This window comes from Nomascus leucogenys, chromosome 19, assembly GCF_006542625.1.
Source record: "Nomascus leucogenys isolate Asia chromosome 19, Asia_NLE_v1, whole genome shotgun sequence".
NCBI classification, from domain to species: domain Eukaryota; kingdom Metazoa; phylum Chordata; class Mammalia; order Primates; family Hylobatidae; genus Nomascus; species Nomascus leucogenys.
Genome location: NC_044399.1, coordinates 9,043,831 through 9,069,837, shown reverse-complemented (window position 1 = coordinate 9,069,837; position 26,007 = coordinate 9,043,831). Strand labels below are relative to the sequence as shown.

The 26,007-nt window shown below is 40.5% G+C and overlaps 1 protein-coding gene and 1 non-coding gene across 3 annotated transcripts in view; both read left to right on the top strand.

Moving 5' to 3' along the window:
• Positions 1-26,007, top strand: part of ADAM17 (ADAM metallopeptidase domain 17) — a 67,797-nt gene that overhangs the window by 21,868 nt on the left and 19,922 nt on the right. For both annotated transcript variants that reach the window (XM_030799587.1, XM_003272718.4), the window contains exons 5-11: positions 7,185-7,353; positions 8,873-9,006; positions 11,778-11,867; positions 13,789-13,902; positions 16,859-17,003; positions 17,117-17,205; positions 24,939-25,091. In XM_030799587.1, the coding sequence (XP_030655447.1) occupies positions 7,185-7,353; positions 8,873-9,006; positions 11,778-11,867; positions 13,789-13,902; positions 16,859-17,003; positions 17,117-17,205; positions 24,939-25,091 (894 nt within the window). The remainder of the gene's footprint in view (positions 1-7,184; positions 7,354-8,872; positions 9,007-11,777; positions 11,868-13,788; positions 13,903-16,858; positions 17,004-17,116; positions 17,206-24,938; positions 25,092-26,007) is intronic.
• On the top strand, positions 3,105-3,208 carry LOC115831652. Its single transcript, XR_004027173.1, has one exon. It is a non-coding gene; the product is annotated as a small nucleolar RNA U13 (small nucleolar RNA).

Sequence of the window (26,007 nt, the reverse complement as noted above, 5' to 3'; positions counted from 1 at the left end):
ATAGTCATATCCACTATTTTTTCCTGTAAAACTAGGACCATACAATATGTACAGTTTGTCTTCACATATTTTTCGTTTAACAAGATGATTATGAACCTTTTCGTGTTAATATAGATCTAAATTAGGGTGTTTTTTTTTTTTTTTTTTTTTTTTGAGACGGAGTTTCCCTCTTGTTGCCCAGGCTGGAGTGCAATGGTGCGATCTCGGCCCACCACAACCTCCACTTCCTGGGTTCAAGCAATTCTCCTGCCTCAGCCTCCCGAGTAGCTGGGATTATAGGCATGCTCCACCACACCCGGCTTATTTTGTATTTTTAGTAGAGACGGGGTTTCTCCATGTTGGTCAGGCTGGTCTTGAACTACTGACCTCAGGTGATTTGCCTGCCTTGGCCTCCCAAAGTGCTGGGATTACAGGTGTGAGCCACCACGCCCGGCCTAAATTAGGGTTCTTTTTTTTTTTTTTTTTTTTTTTTTTTTTTTTTTTATCCTATCACCAGGCTGGAGTGCAGTGGCGCAATCTTGGGTCACTGCAACCTCTGACTCCCTGGTTCAAGCGATTCTCCTGCCTCAGCCTCCCTAGTAGCTGGGATTACAGGCATGTGCCACCACACCCAGCTAATTTTTGTATTTTTAGTAGAGATGGGGTTTCATCATGTTGGCCAGGATGGTGTTGATCTCCTGACCTTGTGATCCACCTGCCTCGGCCTCCCAAAGTGCTGGGATTACAGGTGTGAGCCACTGTGCCGGGCCAATTAGGGTTTTTAATAAAGACTGCCTATTCTTATTTAATAAAGACTGCATTGATACACTGCAACATTTATTTAACCAATCCCACTTCATGCCCAACTGTTTTGGGTGTTTTTTTTTTTTTTTTTTGAGATGGAGTCTTGCTCTGTCACCCAGGCTAGAGTACAGTGGTGTGATCTTGGCTCACTATAACCTCTGCCTCCCCAGTTCAGGCGATTCTCCTGCCTTAGCCTCCCAAGTAGCTGGGACTGCAGGCGTGTGCCACCATGTCTGGCTAATTTTTTTTTTTTTTTTTGAGATGGAGTATCACCCTGTCACTCAGGCTGGAGTGCACTGGCATGGTCTCAGCTCACTGCAACCTCTGGCTCCCGGGTTCAAGCGATTCTCCCACCTTAGTCCCTTGAGTAGCTGAGACTACAGGCACATGCTACCTCACCTGGCCAATTTTTGTATTTTTAGTAGAGACAGGGTTTCACCATGTTGGCCAGGATGGTCTCGATCTCCTGACCTCATGATCTGCCAGCCTCGGCGTCCAAAAAGTGCTGGGATTATAGGCGTGAGCCACTGTGCCTGGCCTCAACTGTATTGTTTCTAACTTTTGAAATAAAAGATACTGTAGTGAACAGCCTTGGGCACCCCTTTTGGTGCGTGTGTTTAGTTGGAATAGTCTAGATGATAGGGAATAGTCTGGGAAGTTAAATGAAGAAACTGTAGGAAGCTCTGTCTAGGCTGTGTGAGGGCTTCAGATAAACTCCCATAACTGAGTAGCTTAACACAAGCAAAGTTTTTTCTTACCCTCCTGTGGCTTGATGTGGGTTAGGTGGTTCTCCTCTACTTTGTGGCTTTGACTTTTGGACACATGTCCTCTGTAGTTCTCACAGAAAGAAAACAGAGCTAGAGAAGTATACAGGATATTAAGGGCCAGGCTTGGAAATGGCCTTCCGTTCAATACATTCTAGAACACTGTATCTCTGACCTGCTACAAAGGATGTTGGGAAACGTAGTGGCAATTTGAGCTCAGAAAGATAAAGCAGCGTGGTAAATGCACAGCATTGTTTTTGCTGCAGTACATATGTCTGCTTATTTCCTTAGAATAATTTATTCCTTTTCTTTTTTTTTTTTTTTGAGACTGAATCTCGCTCTGTTGCCAGGCTGGAGTGCAGTGGTGTGATCTCGGCTCACTGCAGTCTCTGCCTCCTGGGTTCAAGCCATTCTCCTGCCTCAGCCTCCCTAGTAGCTGGGATTACAGGCGAGCATCACCACACCCAGCTAATTTTTGTATTTTTGGTAGAGACGGGGTTTCCCAATGTTGGCCAGGATGGTCTCGATCTCCTGATCTCATGATCTGCCAGCCTCGGCCTCTGAAAGTGCTGGGATTAAAGGCGTGAGCCACCGTGCCTGGCCAGTTTATTAATTCTTAAGCTAAGATGTGTGTCTTTAGGATCCAAGTTAAATTTGCTTAGATTACATTTTTTTTTTTTTTTTTTAAGACGGCATCTCGCCCTGTCACCCAGACTGGAGTGCAATGGCGCGATCTCGGCTCACCGCATCCTCCATCTCGCAGGTTAAAGCGATTCTCCTGCCTCAGTCCCTTGAGTAGCTGGGATTACAGGTGTGTGCCACCATGCCCCGTTAATTTTTGTATTGTTAGTAGAGATGGGGTTTCACTATGTTGGCCAGGCTGGTCTTGAACTCCTGACCTCATGATCTGCCCATCTCGGCCTTCCAAAGTGCTGAGATTACAGGCATGAGCCACCACGCCCAGCCAGATTACTCATTTTTTTCAAATACTTCCTTTTGGAAAAATAGGAATTCTGTTTCCATCCATAGCTTTGTTTCCCTAAGTACAAAAATGAGTATAACTAATATTTCATTATAAGATATTTATTTAGCCAGGCACAGTGGCTCACACTTGTAATCAGCACTTTGGGAGGCTGAGGTGGGTGGACTGCTTGAGCCCAGGAATTTGAGACCAGCCCAGGCAATACAGGGAGACCTTGTCTCTACTCCTCCACACACACACACACACACACACACACACACACACACACACACACACACACAATTAGCTGGGCGTGGTGGCACATGCCTGTGGTCTCAGCTACTCAGAATGCTGAGGTGGTAGGATCAGTTGAATTCGGAAGGCAGAGACTGCAGTGAGCTGAGATTGTACTGCTGCACTCCAGCCTGGGTGACAGAGCGAGACCCTATCTCACACATACACACTACAAAGATGTTTACTTACAAGTATACTCATCAGATACCTTGAGGGACTTTTGCATGAAATTAATAATTTTTATTGAAAAAATGATTTATTACTTACAGGGGTGATTTTCATACTCTTTATAACTCTTTTTGATACTTTTATAGTGCATAAGTGTGGTGATTGACTGTTCACACACACGTATGAGATGTGCCACCCCAGAACCTTGTTACCATGTTAGCACATTACCAGTCTGACATGAAAAAAAAAAATTCTTTACATTTACCTTGATGTAAAAACATTGTGCATCTGCACTAAGATTTTAGGAATATAAGTGATCAGGAAGAAATATATATCTTATTTTTAACACATCGTCATTAAATATTTTATTTATGACAGAGTCTTACTCGGTCACTCAGGCTGAAGTGCAGTGGTGCCATCATAGCTTATCGCAGCCTTGACCTCCTGGGCTCAAACAATCCCTGTCTTCTGCCTCCTGAGTAGCTGGGACTACAGGTGCATGCCACCATCCCCAACTATTTTGTTAAATTTTTGTAGAGTGTATCAGATTTTTGATGAGGTCTCACTGTGTTGCCCAGGCTGATCTCAAATGTCTGGCTGTAAGCAATCCTCCTGCTTGGCTTCCCAGATTGCTGGGACCACAGGTGTGAGCCACTGTGTGCAGCCATTAAATATTTTAAACCGTCACTGACTTTACCATAGCTTACTATTTATATATATAATCCTGGGTTAAACTTGCATAGTGAGATAATATTTCCCCCAATTTTTATTTATTTGAGATGGAGTCTTGCTCTGTCGCCCAGGCTAGAGTGCAGTGGCACAATCTTGGCTCACTGCAATCTCCACCTCCCAAGCATTTCTCCTGCCTCAGCCTCCTAGGTAGCTGGGATTACAGGCACATGCCACTGTGCCCGGCTAGTTTTTATATTTTTGGTAGAGACAAGATTTTGCCATGTTGGCCAGGCTGGTCTTGAACTCCTGGTCTCAGGTGATCCACCCACATTGGCCTCTGAAGGTGCTGGGATTACAGGCATGAGCTGCCGCATCTGGCCTAATTTTTGTATTTTTAGTAGAGACGGGGTTTCACCATGTTAGCGAGGCTGGTCTTGAACTTCTGATCTTGTGATCTGCCCACCTCAGCCTCCCAAAGTGCTGGGATGACAGGCATGAGCCACCATGCTTGGCTTCCCCCAACTTCTAGTTTTGAAAATGTTCAGCTGGTGCAGTGGCTCATGCCTGTCATCCCAGCACTTTGGGAAGCTGAGATGGGTGGATCACTAAAGGCCAGGAGTTCGAGGCCAGCCTGGCCAACATGGTGAAACCTTGTCTCTACTACAAATACAAAAATTGGCCAGGCTTGGTGGCTTGCACCTGTAATCCCAACTGCTCGGGAGGACTAGGTGGGAGAATTGCTTGAACCTGGGAGACAGAGGTTGCAGTGAGCTGAGATCGCTCCACTGTACTCCAGTGTGGGTGACAGGGCGAAACTCTGTCTCAAAAAAAAAAAAAAAAGAAAATGTTCAAATCTACAGAAAGATTAAAAAGTACCCTGTAGCTACAGAAAGATTAAAAAAAAAAAAAATACCCTGTAGCCCTTAAACAATTTCCAACATAATGTCATGTTAGCTTTCTCTCTTTTTTTCCTGAATCATATGAAAATCATTTGCAAACATCATGACCCTTCACCCCTAAATCCTTCTGTAATGCATCCCTAGGAATAAAGGCACTCTTTTCTATAGCTGTAATAAAAGTAACATACCTGAGAAAATGAAAAGAATTCTACAGTATTATCTAATAATCATGCCATAGTCAAAATCTCTAGTCATCCTCAAAATCTCCTTCATAGATTTTTTTTGGTTTTCCAATCCAGGGTCCAATCCAGTTTTCTGCCTTTTAGTCAATTACTCATCAAATGATTTTTTCCAGCAACTTACTAGTAATAATGGTAATAGGCTTAGCTTTTATTAATAACCACTTTTCTTTTGAAATCTTAATATAAAACTAGATTTATTACCTACATAATCTTCATAATCTTCAAGTTAGGTATTATCACTGCTTTACCTAATGAGGGAAGTTATGCTCAGGGTACTTGTCCAAGGCACATAGTGAGGTATGGTTGAGGTTTGAACTCAGATATATCTGATCCCAAAGCCAGCTGTCTTTTTCTGTGCTAGACTGACTATACTAGGAAACAATGAATGTGAACTTAGACATGTTTGACCCAAAAGAAAAAAAAATTCACTTCTATTCACAGGCTAAATGAGCTTTACTAAATATGGAAGATTCCTGTAGCTCAGAAGTTGGGTTAGTTATCTTCTGAGGTCTCTGCCAGCCCTGACCGGCTAATTTTTGTGTTTCAGTAGAGATGGGGTTTCACTGTGTTGGTCAGGCTGGTCTCGAACTCCTGGCCTCAAGTTATCCGCCCACCGTGGCCTCCCAAAGTGCTGAGATTACAGGCGTGGGCCATCGCGCCTGGCAGTTTTCGTATATTGATGGAGTTGTGCAAACACCACCACATTCAATTTTAGAACATTTTCATGACCTGAAAAAGAAACGCTGTGTCCTTTAGCCGTACTTCCCTCTTCCTCCCTAACTTCTTCAGCTCTAGGCAACCAGGAATCTACTGTCAGTTTAGATTTGTCTATTTGGGTCATCTCATATAAATGGAATTATATAATATGTGGTCTTTTGTGTGTGGCTTCTTTTTAATTTTTTAATTTTTTTGAGATGGAGTCTTGCTCTGTCACCCAGGCTGGAGTGCAGTGGCATGATCTTGGCTCACTGCAACTTCTGCCTCCCGGGTTCAACTGATTCTCTTGCCTCAGCCTCTTGAGTAGCTGGGATTACAGGTGCCTGCCACCATGCCTGACTAATTTTTGTATTTTTTACTAGAGTTGGGGTTTCACTATGTTGGCCAGGCTGGTCTCAAACTCCTGACCTCAAGTGATCCGCCTGCCTCGGCCTCCCGAAGTGCTGGGATTACAGACGTGAGCCACCACGCCCAGCCTGTGTGTGGCTTCTTTCACTTAGAATAATGTTTCCAAGGTTCATCTGTGTTGTAGCATGTATCTGTATCTTATTTATTTTTATTGCTGAATAATATTCCATTGTATGGATAAACTGCATTTTGTTTATTCATTGATTAGTTGTCGATGGACATTTGGCTTGTTTCCACTTTTCAGCTATTATTTACATTACTGCTTATGTTTTCATTTCTCTTGGTTATATACTAGGAGCAGAATTGCTGGGTCATATGGTAATTCTACTTTTAACCTTTGAGGACCTGCCAGACTGTTTTCTAAAGTGGTTTTACTATTTTACATTCTCATCAGCATATATGAGGGTTCTGGATTTCTCTACATCCTCATCAGTATTGTCTTTGATCATAGTCATCCTAGTGGGTATACAGGGGTGTCTCATTGTGGGTTTTTTTTTTTCCTATTGGGGTTTCGATTTGCATTCCCCTGATGGAGATAAATATATATTTTGTGTGTCCCCACACACTGCCTGGTTCTGATGAGACCAGTGTTCTTACAGAGAATAACTTTGCTTTGAAACAAAACAAAACAGCCTTTTGACTTGGGTAACCTTTGGAGTATGTTAATTGTGATTTACTCTGTCCTTGTAACATTGTAAGTGGAGATTTTTTTAAAAAACTGCATTCGCTGAAACCAGTAATAAGGTTCAGACCTATTGTTGCAAGTTCTGAGTTTTCTTTCATATAAATGTTTATTCTTTTGTGTGGATAAAACCTAACGTGGCAAAAAGGTGTCAAACACCTAAGTATTAAGGAAACTAAAATGAAAATGCTGCATGAACAGAAACCTTGTCCAATTTTCATTACTACAGCACCATCACCTATAACAGTGCCAGTATACAGTAGATATTACATAATATTTTTGAATGAATGAGTGGAAAATGATACGCATTTTTCTCTTCTGCATCCTCTGAAAGATTTCATAATGTGCAAAGTATGTAAGGCTTTATTTATATACAGATAAAATAATCAGAGTGTGTAATCTATGTATTTACTTACCAGCATAGAAACTCCATATGATTAAAAATTGAGATTATTTATTTTAATAACATGACTAATCAGTTTACTTAACCTAGAAATGAATGTTATCTAAGAACAAGCAAAGAATGTTAGAAGAATTTAGTGTTCAGGAATTGTTATTGTTTTCCATCTCAGTCGTATATATTTTCTGTTTTAGCCACTTTGGAGATTTGTTAATGATACCAAAGACAAAAGAATGTTAGTTTATAAATCTGAAGATATCAAGAATGTTTCACGTTTGCAGTCTCCAAAAGTATGTGGTTATTTAAAAGTGGATAATGAAGAGTTGCTCCCAAAAGGGTTAGTAGACAGAGAACCACCTGAAGGTAAGGCTTAAAGAGTGTATTTCAAATAAGAAACAAACATATTACAATTGACTTCAGTAGGGGTGGTTGTTATTTGATAAAAAATAACATGATTGTCAGGTAACTGTAGTATTTGGCATGAAAATAAGAGTTTTGTTCCAGAAATTTTCATCTTCTTTTGTTTATAATGTAAGAGTTGAAAACTCTGGAAAATAATGGGAACAACAAAGATTAGACTTTAAAAAAGATTAGGGAAAAGGGAAATGGAGTGATCTGAGGGAAAATATTCTTGCAGATATTTAGAAATGATAATATGGTGGAAAGACAATCTTTAGAGTTTATAAGAAATTAATTGGTAGCAGGAAAGACCTATATATATACTGCTTAGAATACAAGAATATCCATCTTGGGACAATCCATTTAGGGTCATTTAAAAAATAGAACCGTCTTGGAATTTTACTGCCCAAAACACCTCTGGTTAGGTTTTTTGTTTTGTTTTGTTTTGTTTGCAGCACGATCTTGGCTCACTGCAACCTTTGACTTCCAGGTTCAAGTGATTCTCCTGCCTCAGCCTCCCGAGTAGCTGGGATTATAGGCACGTGCCACCAGGCCTGGCTAATTTTTGTATTTTTAGTGGAGATGGGGTTTCACCGTGTTGGTCAGGCTGTTCTCAAACTCCTGGCCTCAAGTGATCCACCCACCTCAGCCTCCCAAAGTGTTGGGATTACAGGCATGCACCAACGTGCCCGGCCAAAGATGGTTATGTTATTAAAATTATATATTAGCATTTTAATATATAAATAAAGAAATTCTTAATTAATTTCACAGAAAGTTGTCCTGTTAACACAAACTAATTTTCAATGTGAATATCTTGACATTTTTACTGTTACATTGGTTAATTCATAAACTTCTTGTTGTAGAATATGACTGACAGCTTCATAGCCCAGCATTAGGTGAATGTTTTACTCTGTTGAGCACTATTTATTTATTTAGAGATGGAGTCTCACTTTTGTTGCCCTGGCTTGAGTGCAATGGCATAATCTTGGCTCAATGCAACCTCCGCACCCTGGGTTCAAGTGATTCTCCTGCCTCAGCCTTACGAGTAGCTGGGATTACAGGCAGGTGCCACCATATCTGGCTAATTTTTGTATTTTTATTAGAGATAAAATCACGTTGGCCAGGCTGGTCTTGAACTCCCATCCTCAGGTGATTCATCCACCTTGGCCTGGAAAAGTGCTGGGATTACAGGCCTGAGCCAACATGCCTGGCCTTACTCTGTTGAGCACATTTTAAAGTTTCTGTATTTAAAAAATTAAGAAGGCACTTGTCCTTGGTTTTGAATTCTACAGTGTTTAAACTTTATGTTACTTTTCACTTTTCTGTCTTCCTCCAAATTGTTTTTTTGTTGTTGTTGTTCAAAATCCTTTAGTGATATTAAGCTCACATAATGTTTGTTTCAAAAATATGTTAGATTTAAAGTGTTACCATAAAACTTGTTTTGGTGAATTTTGATTTAATAGTGCATACAAATTCATATTAGAGCTTGTTCATCGAGTGAAGAGAAGAGCTGACCCAGATCCCATGAAGAACACGTGTAAATTATTGGTGGTAGCAGATCATCGCTTCTACAGATACATGGGCAGAGGGGAAGAGAGTACAACTACAAATTACTTAGTAAGTATTTGATACTGCATCAAGTAATTGAAAAAAAAATTTGGGTGGGTACATTCCATGAAACTTAATGAAACCAGATCTGTTCCAGAGACTGTTATTTCCCTAAAATATTTGAGGGATATTCTCTGAGGTTTTTATGTTACTGTATGGAAATTATAGTTTCAAATTTATGACAACCCATTTTACCCTTGAACTAATATTTTCTGCACGTTAGAATTTATGCATATAGGGTTTGGGAGAGGTTATAATGTAGTCCTTCCTCCTTGATACAAGTGAGCTCTTTAAAAACATCACTGCTATCATGGCAGTGAACCTGTGGTGTCACATGTGAATGTAAAAATATGTATTTGCATGAACCCATGTTTATCTTTTGCTTATATGTATATTTCAGAGAGGAAGGTGAGTTTTGTTTGTCATGTTAAAGACCTAATCATTGGACTTCACTTGAAATAGGTGGGACTTTCATGGTCATAACTAGCTCTAGGGCACAGAAATGAAGGAAAGATGTAAGAAGTGATGATACTGGATTTTTAAGCATGAACTATTATGATTTTTAAAGTCTGGGGAATCATTTTTCGTTGACATTTTTTGCTAGTATGACTTCATTCGTCATGATTACTTGGCACTGACCAAAATGTTGTTATTGAGGGAATAATGAAGAATGCAGCTATTCATGAAGCAAGAAGCAGCTGGTGCAGTAAAGATGTCTTTCTCATTGCTTTGCTTTTCCCATGCCGTCCATTTTATTCATACCCTCCCTTACCCTTCTTTCCCTTCCCTTCCATGTCAAGTGGATTTTTTTTTTTTTTTTTTAACACAGAGTCTCACTGTGTCACCCAGGCTGGAGTGCAGTGGCGCAATCTCAGCTCACTGCAACCCCCACCTCCTGGGTTCAAGCAATTCTTCTGCCTCAGCATCACAAGTAGCTGGAATTACAGGCATGAACCACAGCACCCGGCCCCATATCAAGTGAATTTATTATGAGGCTAGTAAGAGTGACTGTGATTCTTGTTCCTAAATAAGAGAGATTCTTACTTTAAAAAGCTTCTCTCTTAATCTGGGTTTTATATTAAGGGGTTCCTCTTATTTTACTTCTTTGTTCATTGCACTACAAGTATGAATATAATGAGAGATCTAGTCTTAAAAATTGTATTTTTTACAACTTCTTAGACATAACTTGTTTCACAGTTGCTGGAACAAACCTCATCAACCCAGTTTTTTCACAGTAGAATATTCTCTTTGAGAAAAAGATAGGTAATTAGCATTTTGTTCTTTCTCATGTCGTTTTCCTTGGAAACTATACTGCCTTCCTTCTCCCGTTTTCCCAAATCAGAGAACAAAAGAGGGAGGGTTGCTGAAATGAACCTTTGTTCTTTCTGGCTGTCTTCTTACCCGTTCCTCAGTGCTGAACTTTTTGGGGTGAGAGTGGGTGAATAGGGTTGGCAGTTGTTTGCCACGGCGCCTTACTTGTTTCTGGGGAAGACATTTGAGGTACTCACTGAGAGATAGAGTGAAGATGGAATTCTTTTTAGAAGGGAATACGGTTGATCCAGGAACAGTGTGGGGGTGTGGTTAGAAGCACTGACCTTCTTCCCTCTGCAGTCGAAAATCCTCACATAACTTTTTTTTTAGACTCTGTCGCCCAGGCTGGAGTGCAGTGGCGAAATCATAGCTCGCTGCAGCCTCTGTTGCCCAGGCCAAAGCAATCTTCCCACCTCAGCCTCCTGAGTAGCTGAGACAACAGGTGTTCACCCTGCCTGGCTAAGTTTTTTGATTTTTAGTAGAGATGGAGAATTTCCCAGGATGGTCTCAAACTTCTAAGCTTAAGCAATCCTTCTGCCTCAGCCTCCCAAAGTGCTGGGATTACAGGCATGAGCCACTATGCCCAGCCGCTGTATAACTTTGATTCTCCAAAAATTTAACTGCTAATAGTCTACTGTTGACCAGAAGCCTTACCAATAAAATAACAGTCAATTAACACATATTTTTTGTATGTATTATTACTGTGTTCTTAACATTCTGTTATCAAGTAAGCTAGAGAAAGGAAAATGTTGCGAAAATCATAAAAAATAAAGCCAGGCATGGTGGTATGAGCCTGTAGTCTTCTGTTACTCAGGAGGCTGAGGTGAGAGGATTGCTTGAGTCCAGAAATTCAGGCTTTGGTGAGCTATGATCGTGCCGCTGTACTGCACCCCTGGTGACAGAGCAAGACCCTGTCTCTTGAAAAAAAAAAAAAATCTTAAGGAAGAGAAAATACATTTACTATTCACTAAGTGGAAGTGGATCATCATAATGGTCTTCATGTTGAGTAGGCTGAGGAGGAAGAGGAAGAGTTGATCATATTGTCTCTGGTGCCAGAGGCTCAAGGAAATCCATACATAAGTGGACACTTGAAGTTCAAATCTATGTTGTTCAAGGGTCAACTGTATTTCAGGTATACTGATTGACTTTTAAATTTAATTATTATTGGCTGAAACGGTAGTTTTAAAAAAGCCTGTTACTTGTCATTTTGGTTCCATGTGCAATTGAGTACCTGAAATTTAGGTTAAACTATACCATTGTTTTATTCTGATAACAGCACTTTTAAGTTTGGGGCCAAAGGTTGGGAATACTCTGATACAGTAACATCTCAATGCTAGTTTTTGTGAAAGTAGAAACTTTTGCAATGGCCTCTAAACTGAGATTTTTTCTTTCCCCATAGATTTTATATTGCATTGCCAGTAGAGGTAAAGAGCTACATAATGTCTTTTTTCTTTTTTAAATACATACAGATAGAGCTAATTGACAGAGTTGATGACATCTATCGGAACACTTCATGGGATAATGCGGGTTTTAAAGGCTATGGAGTACAGATAGAGCAGGTATTTATCAATAGATATGGCTTATATTAAGTTATGTAATGTAAACATTCGTCACTTGTATTCAAAACCCAAAAACTTGTCCTTAACAATAATTGTAAATAAGTTTTCTCAAATGCCAATGATTTTTTTCTGATGAATTGTGCAGTATTTTTGATGTTAATTAGTTCCAGATTGTGAAGTTTTCTGTCCTTAGTCTCGCTTTAGGTAGAAAGCCTTTTATGCTGCTGTGCTTTGTTCTTTCTTTGAATTCATGGCCTTTATATTCTCTGTAGTTTTCTTCCCCCCTCTGATTATGCTTTTAAGTCTTTAGTTAAAACTCTGGCACATACCGTTGAATCCTTAGTTAGAAAATTTACTAAAAAATACTGTGTACCTTTGCAAGGCTGTATTTATATATACAGAACCTTCAGGTTCTTTCCCCTCAAATATCTCCTCCGGTTTCTTGTAATCCGTAACAGAGTATGTCTAGCAATGTTATATTAATGTCATCTTAATAATAGCTCATATTAAAAGTTATTTCAAATTGCTAAGACTAATTAAAAAGACTTCTGACATAGGATATTGCTTTGGGCAGAGAGACATTTTGATATGTAAATTATATAAATTATTATCTCTTTTTTTCCAAGCTTTTTGTAGTAAACCATATTTTTATAAGTTCTATAGTATAGAATTTAGAGGTTTAAAAAATTTTTTTAAATCATTCACCATGTTTATAAATGTTAAACTTCGATATTACTTGTATAAAACTAAGAGAATTATTTTTCCCTTTTCATTCTCTTTCACCATTATGCATTTTCTTTTTAAGTTATTATTTGAATAGGTAACATATACACAGTACAAAAACCAGTGAAAAGTAAGTCTCTGCAGCCTGTTTATTGTCAAACCAGTTCCTTTCCCCAAAAACATTCGTGTCACTAGTTTCATATGTATCTTTCTAGAGATGTCGTATGCATGTATAGCGTATGTATATGTCTGTATTTGACACAACAGTGCTATGCAGTACATTTACACCTTGCTTTTTCATTTCACAATATGTTGGAGAGTACTTCATGTTCATGCATGTAAAGCTGCCTCACTTGTTTTATTATAAATAGCTGCATCATGTTTGAGTTTCAGGGAACCTGTAAATTTTCTTTTTGCTTTAGGCATTTGGAACCAATTGAAGAAACAGGAATAATATAGGAGATTAAAACATTAACTTCTTTACATCTGAGGAAGGATGGATTGGAGGATGTGGTTTAGATGTGCATCATGGTGGGCTTCAAAGTAGTTCTATCCCAGATTTGACCTTGACCAGCCACCATCAAAACTGCAGAGTCCACCCCAGTAAGCTTACCACACAGTGGCCGAGGAGATCAGAATGGGCCTTCTCTGCAGGCAGGCAGGCAGGCAGGCAGGGAAGAGAGACACACAGAAACTCTGAGCTGAGCATGGTTTCCTTCATCTCACACTTACTAATTGGAGCCTTTGTTACTTTTTTTTTCTTCTTTGAAGGTTTAATATGAATTTTTCTGAAATGCACATATAAGGAGAAGCCTCTATTCTTAGTCTTTTATTCCTTTGATGCACAAAGAGATGTATATTTTATTATTCTTTCCTAAATTGTCGACTATAGTTGTAATAAATATTTTAGGCTCCTGTAACCCAAGTTCTTACTTTTTCAAAATAAACATAGAGGATATGAAAATTTAAGAGTACATTTATAATATTATAAATAATTCATTGACATATGTTTTCCATACCATATGCTTCTCTGTTTGTTTCAAACATTGAATATTAGTACTGAAGAATTTATGAATTTGGGTTTTAAAATGTTTTTTTCTAGAATGATTCTTTTTTTGAACAGATAAAATAATGCAGTATTCAGAGTCTTCTGACTTATTTTGGAAGTGTTCTAAGTATATTATCTCTTTAAGTATAGATTCGCATTCTCAAGTCTCCACAAGAGGTAAAACCTGGTGAAAAGCACTACAATATGGCAAAAAGTTACCCACATGAAGAAAAGGATGCTTGGGATGTGAAGATGTTGCTAGAGGTAGGTCTTAGAATCCTGGATATGGTGCTAACACCACTTTGTGATTTCTGATATGTGGATTGTATGTGTTTTAATGAAGGAGCATGTTAGAAAAGATGGACACCCAGAAGCAGTCTCCTCCAGCTGATCCAGCAGTAACCCTATCCCCTGTAGCAGCATAGACAACAAATAACAAAAACTCTATGAAAAAGAAACGCTATAAAGCAATGCTTCCTTTTTTTTTTTTTTTTTTTTTTTTTTTTTGAGACAGAGTTTCACTCTTGTTGCCCAGGCTGGACTGCAATGGCGTGATCGCGGCTCACCGCAACCTCCATCTCCCAGGTTCAAGTGATTCTCCTGCCTCAGCCTCCCAAGTATCTAGGATTATAGGCATGTACCACCACAGCCGGCTAATTTTTGTATTAGTAGAGTTGGGGTTTCTCCATGTTGGTCAGGCTGGTCTCGAACACCCGACCTCAGATGATCCGCCTGCCTCAGCCTCCCAAAGTGCTGGGATTACAAGTGTGAGCCACCGTGCCCGGCCAAAGCAATGCGTCTTAACCTTAATATCTTTGAGGATCTAATGAGACAATTAGTGGATCTTCTCTAGAAAATAACATGGATACCCAATATATAGAGTTTTTGCACACTGTTTCATTAGTTCTGCACACTTAGTTCAGCTCTCTCTGAAGCTTATCAATTTATCTTTTAGGGCAGTAATTATCAAACAGGTTATGAACATGTATTGGAGAGTCGAAATATAGCTTGGAGATCTGAAAGTCCTCTACAGGAATTTAAAATTTTTGTGTTTTTATTCTGGCGATTAATCTAAAGATGGCTAACTTAATCATTTTACGCCATTTGGAGTCTTGCTGTATAACAGGATACTGCCATGTGATTCCAGTGTCTTGAGTTTGTGTGTGCTATTACTTTGGTGTAGAATGACTTTCTATGAAGTGATAGTTTTTATCTTTTAATGTGTTGGTAAGTGTATTAGTTTCCTGTTGTTGCTTTAACAAATTATCACAAGTAGAGCAGCTTAGAACAACACTTATTTATCCCATAGTTTGCATGGGCTAGTCCAGGTATGGTGTGGCTCATCTGGATTCTTGTTTATGGTCTCTTGAGGCTGAAATCAAGTTTTCAAAGCTTCAGTAGAATTAAAGGATATTGTAACTATTCATCCAGATGGAGAAGCGTAACGTGCAGCACCTGTGTAGTACTCATTCATACCTTGTCTAATTTGATCTGCTGAGCACCCTGAGAGGTTGATTGAGACAGCATCATTGTTGTGAGGAAGCTCAGCAAGTGTTACTGTTTATTCCAGCTGACATGACAAACCAGCATAGGCTGAGGGACTTAAACAACAGAAGTTTGAGATTTCAGAGTTCTGGAAGCTGGAAGTCCAAAATCAAGGGGTCAGCCGGGTTGATTTCTTCTGAGGCCACGGTACTTGTGGTGTAGATGCTGTCTTCTCCCTGTGTTCTCACATGGTCCTTCCCTCAGTGTGTGTGTATATTCTGATCTCCTTATCAGGACACCAGCCATATTGGATTAAGGCACACCCATATGACCTCAGTGTACCTTAACTACCTCCTTAAGGGCCCCTGTTTCCAGTTAGAGTCACATTCTGGGGTACTGTTGAAGGTTAGGACTTCAACATTTGAATTTTGGGGTGGCACAATTCAGCCAGTAACAGGAAGATTAAATGACTTGTCTGGTTAGTCATACAACTGGTGATGGCAGAGGTTGAATTGAGCACAGATCTCCTGACTCCTAGAACAGCTGAACCACTGCACCTGTCTGCTTTTCTGTGAGCCTCCAGACAGCCCATGGCAGGGGAGGAACCAAAGAGAAGAATGACTTATGTTGACAGACGCTCCTCTCCAGTTTTCTTCCCTAAGGCTCCCAGAATATTCTTAGAAGCCTCACCCTTTTACCACGGAACTATCAGAATCCCCATGTGACCACACTTCATTCCTCATATAGGGCTCTCTGGCCTCTCATTTAAAGCATTTTAAACATTGAGGGTTTTGGCTAGGCATGGTGGTTCATGCCTATAATCCCAGCACTTTGGGAGGCTAAGGATGAGGCTAGTGGATTGTTTGAGCCCAGGAGTTCAAGACTAGCTTGGGCAACATGGTGTACAAAAAATACAAAAATTAGCCGGGCATGGTGATGCACGCCTTTGGTATCAGCTTCTTAGGAGGCTGAGGTGGGTGGTTCACTTGAGCCTGGGAGGTCGAGGCTGCAGTGAGCTGTGATTGCATCACTGCACTCCAGTCTGGGTGACACAGTGAGACCCTGTCTCAAACAAACAAAATAAGTCAAACCCCCCCCCACCCAAAAATAAATTAAGGTTTTTTAAACTTGCAGACGCTGGACGGTTATGGTAGAGGTTTTTAAAGTAATGTATGAAGCCGTTTTAAATTAAGAAAAAAAAAATCCTCTCAAACCTGCAGTGTTGATTTAAATGGATGTAAAATCTTTTAGTAATGTAAAACTGGGTATATATGCTTTTCTATAAGTGTATATTTATATAAATGACTATATATTATGAAGCTCAAAAAAGTTTAAGATTAAAATTCCTATAAAACCAATTGAATCCTTGAAATACTTGAGAGGGATCTGTTTTGGTCTGGGGTGCTACAATCCCCTTATCGAATTGGAGCATCTCTAGTCCTGGGCTGTATGTCTTCAGAACAGCCCTCGGAGGAGTAATGAGTTAGTTCTGAACAGCTGGAGTAAGCTCCTGAACTCTTCCCTTTTGTGCCCCTTGCCAGATGACAGTGTGTGCCTCTCACTTGTGCAGATGGAGAAGCACTTAAGGAAAGAGAAAAGCACTGCACGAGGTTGTGATTGCTGGTGCTGAGCTGCATCATGGTTCTGTTCTGGAATGTTTAGTTGATTTAGATTACATCTTTTAGTCTGATGTAATTGTTAATCTAAGAATGCTTTTTTTTTTTGTCTTTCAAAGCAATTTAGCTTTGATATAGCTGAGGAAGCATCTAAAGTTTGTTTGGCACACCTTTTCACATACCAAGATTTTGATATGGGAACTCTTGGATTAGCTTATGTTGGCTCTCCCAGAGCAAACAGCCATGGAGGTGTTTGTCCAAAGGGTAAGTTTTTCCATTTCTTGTGTGAATATGATGCTGGGATTATTAAGCTGATTGGATTATATTATAATTCTGTATTTAATAAGCAATTTGTCTCTGTTTCCTTTTGACTTTAGCTTATTATAGCCCAGTTGGGAAGAAAAATATCTATTTGAATAGTGGTTTGACGAGCACAAAGAATTATGGTAAAACCATCCTTACAAAGGTATGTCCTTTTATTTCTAAAAGAATAGTGTTAGAGTTTATTGTAGTAGAACCTCAGTTATATATTTATGTAGGTATTTTTTTTTAAAATGTAATACATACTTTTTTTAAATTTCTGCCTAAATAAAATTGATGTATTTTTGTGGGATATATGAAAATTAAAGCATAAAGAAGAAAATAAAAATGGTCTGTCAGCCTTCTTTTGAAACATGTGAGGACCACTGCTTTTCTCGAACCCTCTGTCCTGGAGCCCTCTGACCTGCAGCAACTCTTAGAGCTCCCTGTCTCCTAGTCCTGTGGTGCAGCTGTCATTCAAGGCATCCCACACCCTCTTATTTTCAGAACCCCATGGTCTCCCTCTTTCTCAGTGCCATCATTTTGGTGTAGTGTATCTTGCAGGAGCTTCCTAAGAAAAGGTAGATGACCTGCATATTGTTGGGATTTCACATATCTGAAAATGTCTTTATTCCACTCTTAAGCCTGATTGATAATTTTGGCTGAGTATATTCTTAGTTCTCATGTTCTCTATGGTCTTCTGTGCATGTTGCTTCTAAAGAATCTGAAGTCATTTTGAGTTCTTATCTTTGTTTGTCACCTATTTTTTTCTCTGGAAGATCTTAAGATCTTGTTTTTTTCCAGCTATGTCTGTTAAAATGTGTTTGACTACAAATAACAGAAAATTAAATAAACAGTGGTTTAAGTAAGGGGTTTATTTGTCTCAGTCAACAAGAAGTTCAGGGATAGCATTTTCTGGGTGGTACAGCAACTCAGAGGTGCCCTCAGTGGCTCAAGAACAAGCAGGAAGTCTTTGTCCTCATGCATGTCACCTCATGGTTTTAAGATGGTTCTCTTCTGTTTTGGAGAAAGGAGGAGAAAGAGAACATGGCTAGCCTAGTCTGGCCCTTCTAAAAAGCTTCTCTGGGGGCCCCATCCTGGCTTTTGTTTACATCTTACTGGACAGCACTGGGTCACATGGCTGCCCTTAGCCTCAGCAGAATGTGGAAAGCTGGCTATTTTAGCTGAGTATATCACTGCTCTGAGCAAAATTAGGGCTCATTAAGTAAGGAAGAAGGGGAGAGAGATATTGGTAGGAAATATTAGTATCTGATATACTGATTTTTAATTTTTATTTTTTTTTGAGACAGAGTCTTGCTCTGTGGCCCAGGCTGGAGGGCAGTGGCACCATCTTGGCTCACTGTAACCTCTGCCCCCTGGGTTCAAGCAATTCTCCTGCCTCAACCTCCTGAGTAGTTGGGATTACAGGCACCTGTCACCACGCCTGGCTAATTTTTGTATTTTTGTTTTTAAGTAGAGACAGGGTTTCACCATGTTGGCCAGGCTGGTCTCATGAACCCCTGACCTCAAGTGATCCACTCACCTTGGCTTCCCAAAGGGCTGGTTGGTATACTGATATTTTGACTATGATGTTATACTTGGGGTATGTTTATACTTGGTGTAGGGTATGGGAAAATATTTGCAAAAGACACATCTGAGAAAAGACTGCTATCTGAAATATACAAAGAGGCTGGGCATGGTGGCTCATTCCTATAATCTTCGGCACTTTGGGAGGCCGAGGCAGGAGAATCACTTGAGCCCAGGAGTTTGAAACTAACCTGGACAAGATGGTCAGACCCTGTCTCTTCAAAATTAAAAATAAATAAATAAAAATTTTCATATATATAAAGAACTGTTAAAATTCAACAATAAGAAAATGAACAACCTAATTTAAAAATAGACAAAAGAGCAGAACAGAACAGATACCTCCAAAGATACACAGATAGCAGAGAAGCATATGAAAAGTTGCTCAGCATCATATGTCATTAGGAAATTGTAAATTAACAATGAAGCCGGGTGCAGGGGTACATGCCTGTAGTTCCAGTTGCTTGGGAGGCTGAGGTGGGAGGATTGCTTGAGACCAGGAGTTTGAGACCATCCTGGGCAACATTAGTGAGATCCTATTTCTATAAAAACTTTTTAAGAAACCCAACAACAATGTGCTATTACTAGTAGCTTATTAGAATGGCTAAAATCCCAAACACTCGCAACACAATTCCAGCAAGGCTATGGAGCAACAGGAACTCTTATTAATTGCTGGTGGGAATGCAGAAATGGAACAGCCACTTTGGAAGACAGTTGGCAGTTTCTTTTCTTTTTCTTTTTTCTTTTCTTTTTGGAGATGGAGTTTCACTCTTGTCACCCAGGCTGGAGTGCAATGACGTAATCTTGGCTCACTGCAACCTCTGCCTCCCAGGTTTAAGTGATTCTGCCTCAGTCTCCCAAGTAGCTGGGATTACAGGTGCCCGCCGCCACTCCTAGCTAATTTTTGTATTTTTAGTAGAGATGGGGTTTCACCATGTTGGCCAGGCTGGTCTCGAACTCCTGACCTCAGGTGATCTGTCTGCTTCTGCCTCCCAAAGTGCTGGGATTACGGGTGTGAGCCACTACGCCCGGCCATAAGAATGTTTATGGCAGCTTAATTCATAATTGATAAAACTTGGAAGCAACCAAGATACCCTTTAGTTGGTAAATGGATAAACTGGCACATCCATACAATAAGAAAAAAATAAAAAGCTATTAAGCCATGAAAAGACATAGAGGAACCTTAAAAGCATACTACTAAGTGAAATAAGCCAGTCTGAAAGGCTACATACTATATGATCCCAAATATATGACATTCTGGAAAAGACAAAACTGTGCGGACTATAAAATGATCAGTGATTGCCAGATGTTGGGGGAAGGAGGGATGAATAGGTGGAGAGCAGGGTAATTACTCTGTATGATACTTTAACAGTCGGTATAAGACATTATGCATTTGTTGAAACACATTGAATATACAGCACAAAGAGTGAACCCTAGCATAAACTATGGACTTTGGGTGATTTAAAAACAGGTGGTGGCAGGAGCCTATAGTCCCAGCTACTTGGGAGGCTGAGGCAGGAGGATCACTTGAGGCCAAGAGTTAGGGGCTGTAGTGTGATAACTGCATCTGTGAATACCCGCTACATTCCAGCCTGAGCAACTTAGCGAGATCCTTTTTTTTTTTTTTTTTGAGATGGAGTCTGTCTCTCTCTCATGCTGGAGTGCAATGGCACCATCTTGGCTCACTGCAAGCTCTGCCTCCCGGGTTCATGCCATTCTCCTGCCTCAGCCTCCCAAATAGCTGGGACTACAGGCACCCACCACCACGCCCAGCTAATTTTTTGTATTTTTAGTAGAGACGGGGTTTCACTGTGTTAGCCAGGATGGTCTCAATCTCCTGACCTTGTGATCTGCCTGCCTCGGCCTCCTAAAGTATTGGAATTACAGGTGTGAGCCACCGTGCCCGGCCCGAGACCCTGTCTCTTTTATATATATATATATATATTTTTTTTTTTAATTATACTTTAAGTTCTAGGGTACATGTGCACAACGTGCAGGTTTGTTACATATGTATACATGTGCCATGTTGGTGTGCTGCACCCATTAACTTGTCATTTACATTAGGTATATCTCCTAATGCTATCCCTCCCCCTCCCCCCACCCCACGACAGGCCCCGGTTTGTGATGTTCCCCTTCCTGTGTCCAAGTGTTCTTATTGTTCAATTCCCACCTATGAGTGAGAACATGCGGTGTTTGGTTTTTTGTCCTTGCGATAGTTTGCTGAGAATGATGGTTTCCAGCTTCATCCATGTCCCTACAAAGGACATGAACTCATCCTTTTTTATGGCTGCATGGTATTCCATGGTGTATATGTGCCACATTTTCTTAATCCAGTCTGTCATTGTTGGACAATGTTGAACAACAATGTAAAGTGGTATGAGAAAAGAAAAAGACACTAATTAGTTTTTGGGAACCTTTTAATTTCTTTTTTTTTTTTTTTTTTTTTTTTTTTTGAGATGGAGTTTTGCTCTTGTTGCCCAGGCTGGAGTGCAATGGCGTGATCTTGGCTCACTGCAACCTCCGCCTCCCGGGTTCAAGCAATTCTCCTGCCTCTGCCTCCCGAGCAGCTGGGATTACAGGCATGCGCCATCATGACCAGCTAATTTTGTATTTTTAGTAGAGATGGGGTTTCTCCATGTTGGTCAGGCTGGTCTCAAACTCCTGATTTCAGGTGATCCGCCTGCCTTGGCTTCCCAAAGTACTGGATTACAGGCATGAGCCACTGTGCCTGGCCTTAATTTCTAAATTTATTTTTTTCTTATGGTACTTTGTTTTAGGGGAAAAAAATCTCTCAAACCATGTTTTTCCTCTGTTCTCACATCACAACAATCATCATCAACACAGAAGACTTGTGTGACCAGACCAAACGTGTGGGGATTTTCCCCCACATATCAAGCAGTAGACATCAGCTAGGTGTCCTCCAATTCAATTCGAATACTCTCCACCTGGAAATAGTGTCAGATCTCACAGCTTGAGGGCTCAGTCCCACAAGACTGACTGTTCCCTCCTCCCCACCAGTTACAAGTCTGAGCCTCCAGAACTTCTGACCAACTGGCTTCAAGTTGGAGTTTCCACAACCTCCTCTTTGGGTATGATTAATTTGCTTAAGTGGCTCACAGAACTCAGGGAAACGCTTAACTTAGTTTATGGGTTTATTGCATAGGATATTTTAAAGGATACAAAGAAGACAGCTGCGGTAGCTCACGCCTGTAATCCCAGCACTTTGGGAGGCCGAGGTGGGTAGATATCTGAGGTCAGGAGTTTGAGACCAGCCTGGCCAACATGGTAAAACCTCGTCTCTACCAAAAATACAAAAATTAGCCAGGTGTAGTGGTGCATGCCTGTAATCCCAGCCACTCGAGAGGCTGAGGCAGGAGAATTGCTTGAACCTGGGAGGCGGAGATTGCAGTGAGCTGAGATTGCACCACTGTACTCCATCCTGGGCAACAGAGGGAGTCTTTGTCTCAAAAAAATAAAAAAAAAGAAAGGATACAAAGAAATAGCCAAATGAAGGGATACATAGGGTGAGGTCTGGAAGGGTCCCGAGTATGGGAGCTTCTGTCCCCATGGAGTTGGGATGTACCTCCCTCCTGGCACACGAATGAGTTCTGTACCTTCCTGTCAACCTCCACGTATTCAAAATGCTCTCTGGAAGTGCTCTGAATCCTGTTCTTTGAGATTTTATGGAGGCTTCATTACATAAGCATGAATGACAACTGCGTAGAAATGTGATTGGACAAAATAGGTATGTTCTCATATTAACCGACTAAGTGGGGAAGCCCACCAAGGCCTGTCCAGATTCTCCTTGACCTCTCTGTGCAGCATTCCTCCCTCCACAGTAATGGGCAGGACCCTCTCTAGAATGAGAATGAGGATCTCTTGACCCACAATCAGATTAGAGTCCTGCCTTGGATCAGGTAAAAGGAGGACAGGAGAAGGTCAGAGAGAGATTCTGTTTCCTGAGGACTGCTCCTGAGCCCTAAAGCACCCCAACATTATAACAGAAGACCATAACCAGGGCTATGGAGGGTTATAAGCCAGGAACCATGGACAGAAACATATATGTGTGTATAATAGCTCATGCTCCTTTACTTTTTTTGGAGTCACAACTTCTTAACGGCTTGATTTCATGAGATATTTTCTTTGGTCGTCCAGAACTTTCCTCTTAAAAAAACACAGCAGAAACGAAATTTGATTTGAAATTTTTGAGATATTTTTAGAGTCATTAGCAAATCCACTAATGAATTTTCCCCAAGCAGTTAGGAGATATTTCTCTACATTACACCTTTGGGATTTGAGTGCTTTTGCTAAAAATTTAAGTTTTTTTTCCCACTACAGTTTTAAAATGAACATGTGGAAAGACTTCTTGTATAGAAAAATGACTTGCAAAATATTTTTTCAGGTTCCATGGAGTGATTTCCCCCCCTTAGGAAAAAAGAAATCAGGAATTTTAAGTTTTTATATGTATATATTTATTTTATTTTATTTTATTTATTTATTTTAAGACAGACTCTCACTCTTTTGCCCAGGCTGGGGTTCAGTGGCCTATCTCGGCTCACAGCAACCTCTGCCTCCTGGGTTCAAGCAATTCTCCTGGCTCAGCCTCCCAAATAGCTGTGATTACAGGCGCCCACCACAATGCCTGGCTAGTTTTTATGTTTTTAGTAGAGACAGGGTTTCACCATGTTGGCCAGTCTGGTCTTGAACTCCTGACCTCAAGTGATCCGGCCGCCTTGGCCTCCTAAAGTGCTGGAATTCCAGGCATGAGCCACTGTTCCGGGCCTTTAAGTTTGATATTTTATTCAGATAAATATGGAAAAAAATTTTTAGCTTTATTGGCAAAATTTATTATTCATGTAGAAATCATCTGGTAATCTGATAGATTAAGTACAGCCCTGCAACTGGATTCTAATAAACTAAGTCCTCTAGGTCATTAAGATTGTTATTGGACATGAATTCAGTCATTGAGAAAATAAAACATTGTTTTGTTGTTCCTCAGTTGTGGGTTTTTGTTTGTTTTTAAGACAGAGCTTCACTCTTGTTGCCTAGGCTGGAGTGCAGTGGCGCGATCTCTGCTCACTGCAACTTCCGCCTCGTGGGTTCAAGTGATTTTCCTGTCTCAGCCTCCCGAGTAGCTGGGATTATAGGTGTGCGCCACCACGCCCAGCTAATTTTTTGTATTTTTAGTAGAGATGGGGTTTTACTATGTTGGCCAGGCTGGTCTCGAACTCCTGACCTCAGGTGATCCACCCACCTTGGCCTCCCAAAGTGCTGGGATTACAGGTGTGAGCCACTGTGCCCGTCCGTAGTTTTTTTTTTTTTTTTACCCCTTGCTTTTTTTTCCCTTTCTGCTGAGATGCTTTAGGTTTTAACAGGCATGTGATTGGGCCGAGGGGCATGTGAGCAGGCTTGACAGTTAACTGCAGTTAGCTTATTGCATTTATCAGCACCAGATTGTGTGTGGTTGAAATGACCACGGTTTGATGTTTTGTTACGAACGTTCCAGTATATCTTATAAATTACATTTCTTAAATTGATTTGTTACTACTTATAATAATGTTTGATAGTATTAAATAGAATCCTACTTATTCTGTTAAATTCATATAATTGGTAGAAGAATCATAGTCCGGTTATTACTCTTTTTTGGGACAAAGTCTTACTCTGTCACCCAGGCTGGAGTGCAGTGGTATGATCATAGATCACTGTAGCCTCAGCCTCCTGGGTTCAGGTGATGCTCTCACCTCAGCCTCCCAAGTAGCTGGGACCACAGGTGTGCACCACCATGCCTGGTTAATTTTTTTTTTTTTTTTTTTTTTTGAGATGAAGTCTTGCCCTGTCGCCCAGGCTGGAGTGCAATGGTGTGATCTCGGCTCACTGCAACCTCCACCTCCTGGGTTCAAGCAGTTCTCCTGCCTCAGCCTCCCGAGTAGTTGAGATTACAGGCGCGTGCTTCCATGCCCAGCTAATATTTGTATTAGCTGGTCTCGAACTCCTGACTTCGTGATCCACCTGCCTTGGCCTCCCAAAGTGCTGGGATTACAGGTGTGAGCCACCATGCCCAGCCCACTTGGTTAATATTTTTATTATTTTTGTAGAGATAGGGTCTCCCTGTGTTACCCAGGTTGGCCTCGAACTCTTAGAGTCAAGTAATCCTCCCATCTCAGCCTCCTAAAGTGCTGGTATTATAAGCATGCAGTTGTTATTCTCTTGTTGATCTGATTATAAGGCTCTATTTAAGACAGCGTAGGCCCAACTGGCAGAAGTGGGTGATGGTTGGATATTGAGAAATAATGTTTTCTTTGCATGATCCTTAAGGAAGCTGACCTGGTTACAACTCATGAATTGGGACACAATTTTGGAGCAGAACATGATCCGGATGGTCTAGCAGAATGTGCCCCGAATGAGGACCAGGGAGGAAAGTATGTCATGTATCCCATAGCTGTGAGTGGCGATCACGAGAACAATAAGGTATGTGTGTGTTGAGAATTTTTTAATGCGGTTTGGAAAGAGGCTGTGTGTAATGATCATAATGAGAGCTCAGAAACGTATTCTGTTCCTAGGCGTTCCCCTAGGGATGGATCTGCAAATTACAAAGTACCTTGAAACGTGGCTGTGTGTTTTGGGGTGAAGCACGGTTCATCTAAATCTGGTTAAAACTATCATTTGGACTTTGTTGTCAAGCTTAATGGTGCAGATTTGAGCTCTAGGAAAAATTACTAATAATAATGGCTTTTTTTGGAGTTCTGGATTTCAGGGTCTGGTGGGCTCAGGCTTTATGTTAAAAATTTCTCATTTCATTTACAAGTTGTCATTCATTTTAACTCTACTGTACAATTTACATGTTTTTATTAACTTTTGCAGTTAAACACATAGTTTGCCTGACTACAAGCCTCATGGGAGAAAGGCCCCTGTCTGTCTTTTTCATAGCTCTCTATCTCCAGTGCCTAGCAGGAGTATCTGGCATGTAACAAATATTTGTTGAATAATTAATTGAATCATTTACTATTGAGGGTTTCTGATGGAGAATACTAGTTGATTTGGGATACTGTAAAACACTTTCAGAGACTTTAAGAGTGCTGTAACTAACTCAGAGTCCGAACTAAAAGTTGTGTTAATAAATATCTGGTTCTTTCATTTTATTTGAAGTTAAACAGCATAAAGCAGTGTGAGGAAAACAATAGTTGCGCTGCTGAGTTAAAGAGGGTTGGTGGGGAGAGCTTAAAGGAGTCTGATTCTAATCACAAAAGATTGTGAAGTATTTGTCCTGACTTCTATTTTGAGCTAGGCTGTGGGCTAATGTGCAAGCCTGCCCTGGACACAGAGGGAAAGATTACTTCTGCTTTTCCCTGGCTCTGACACCCTGCTTTCTGAAATTTCTGCCTCC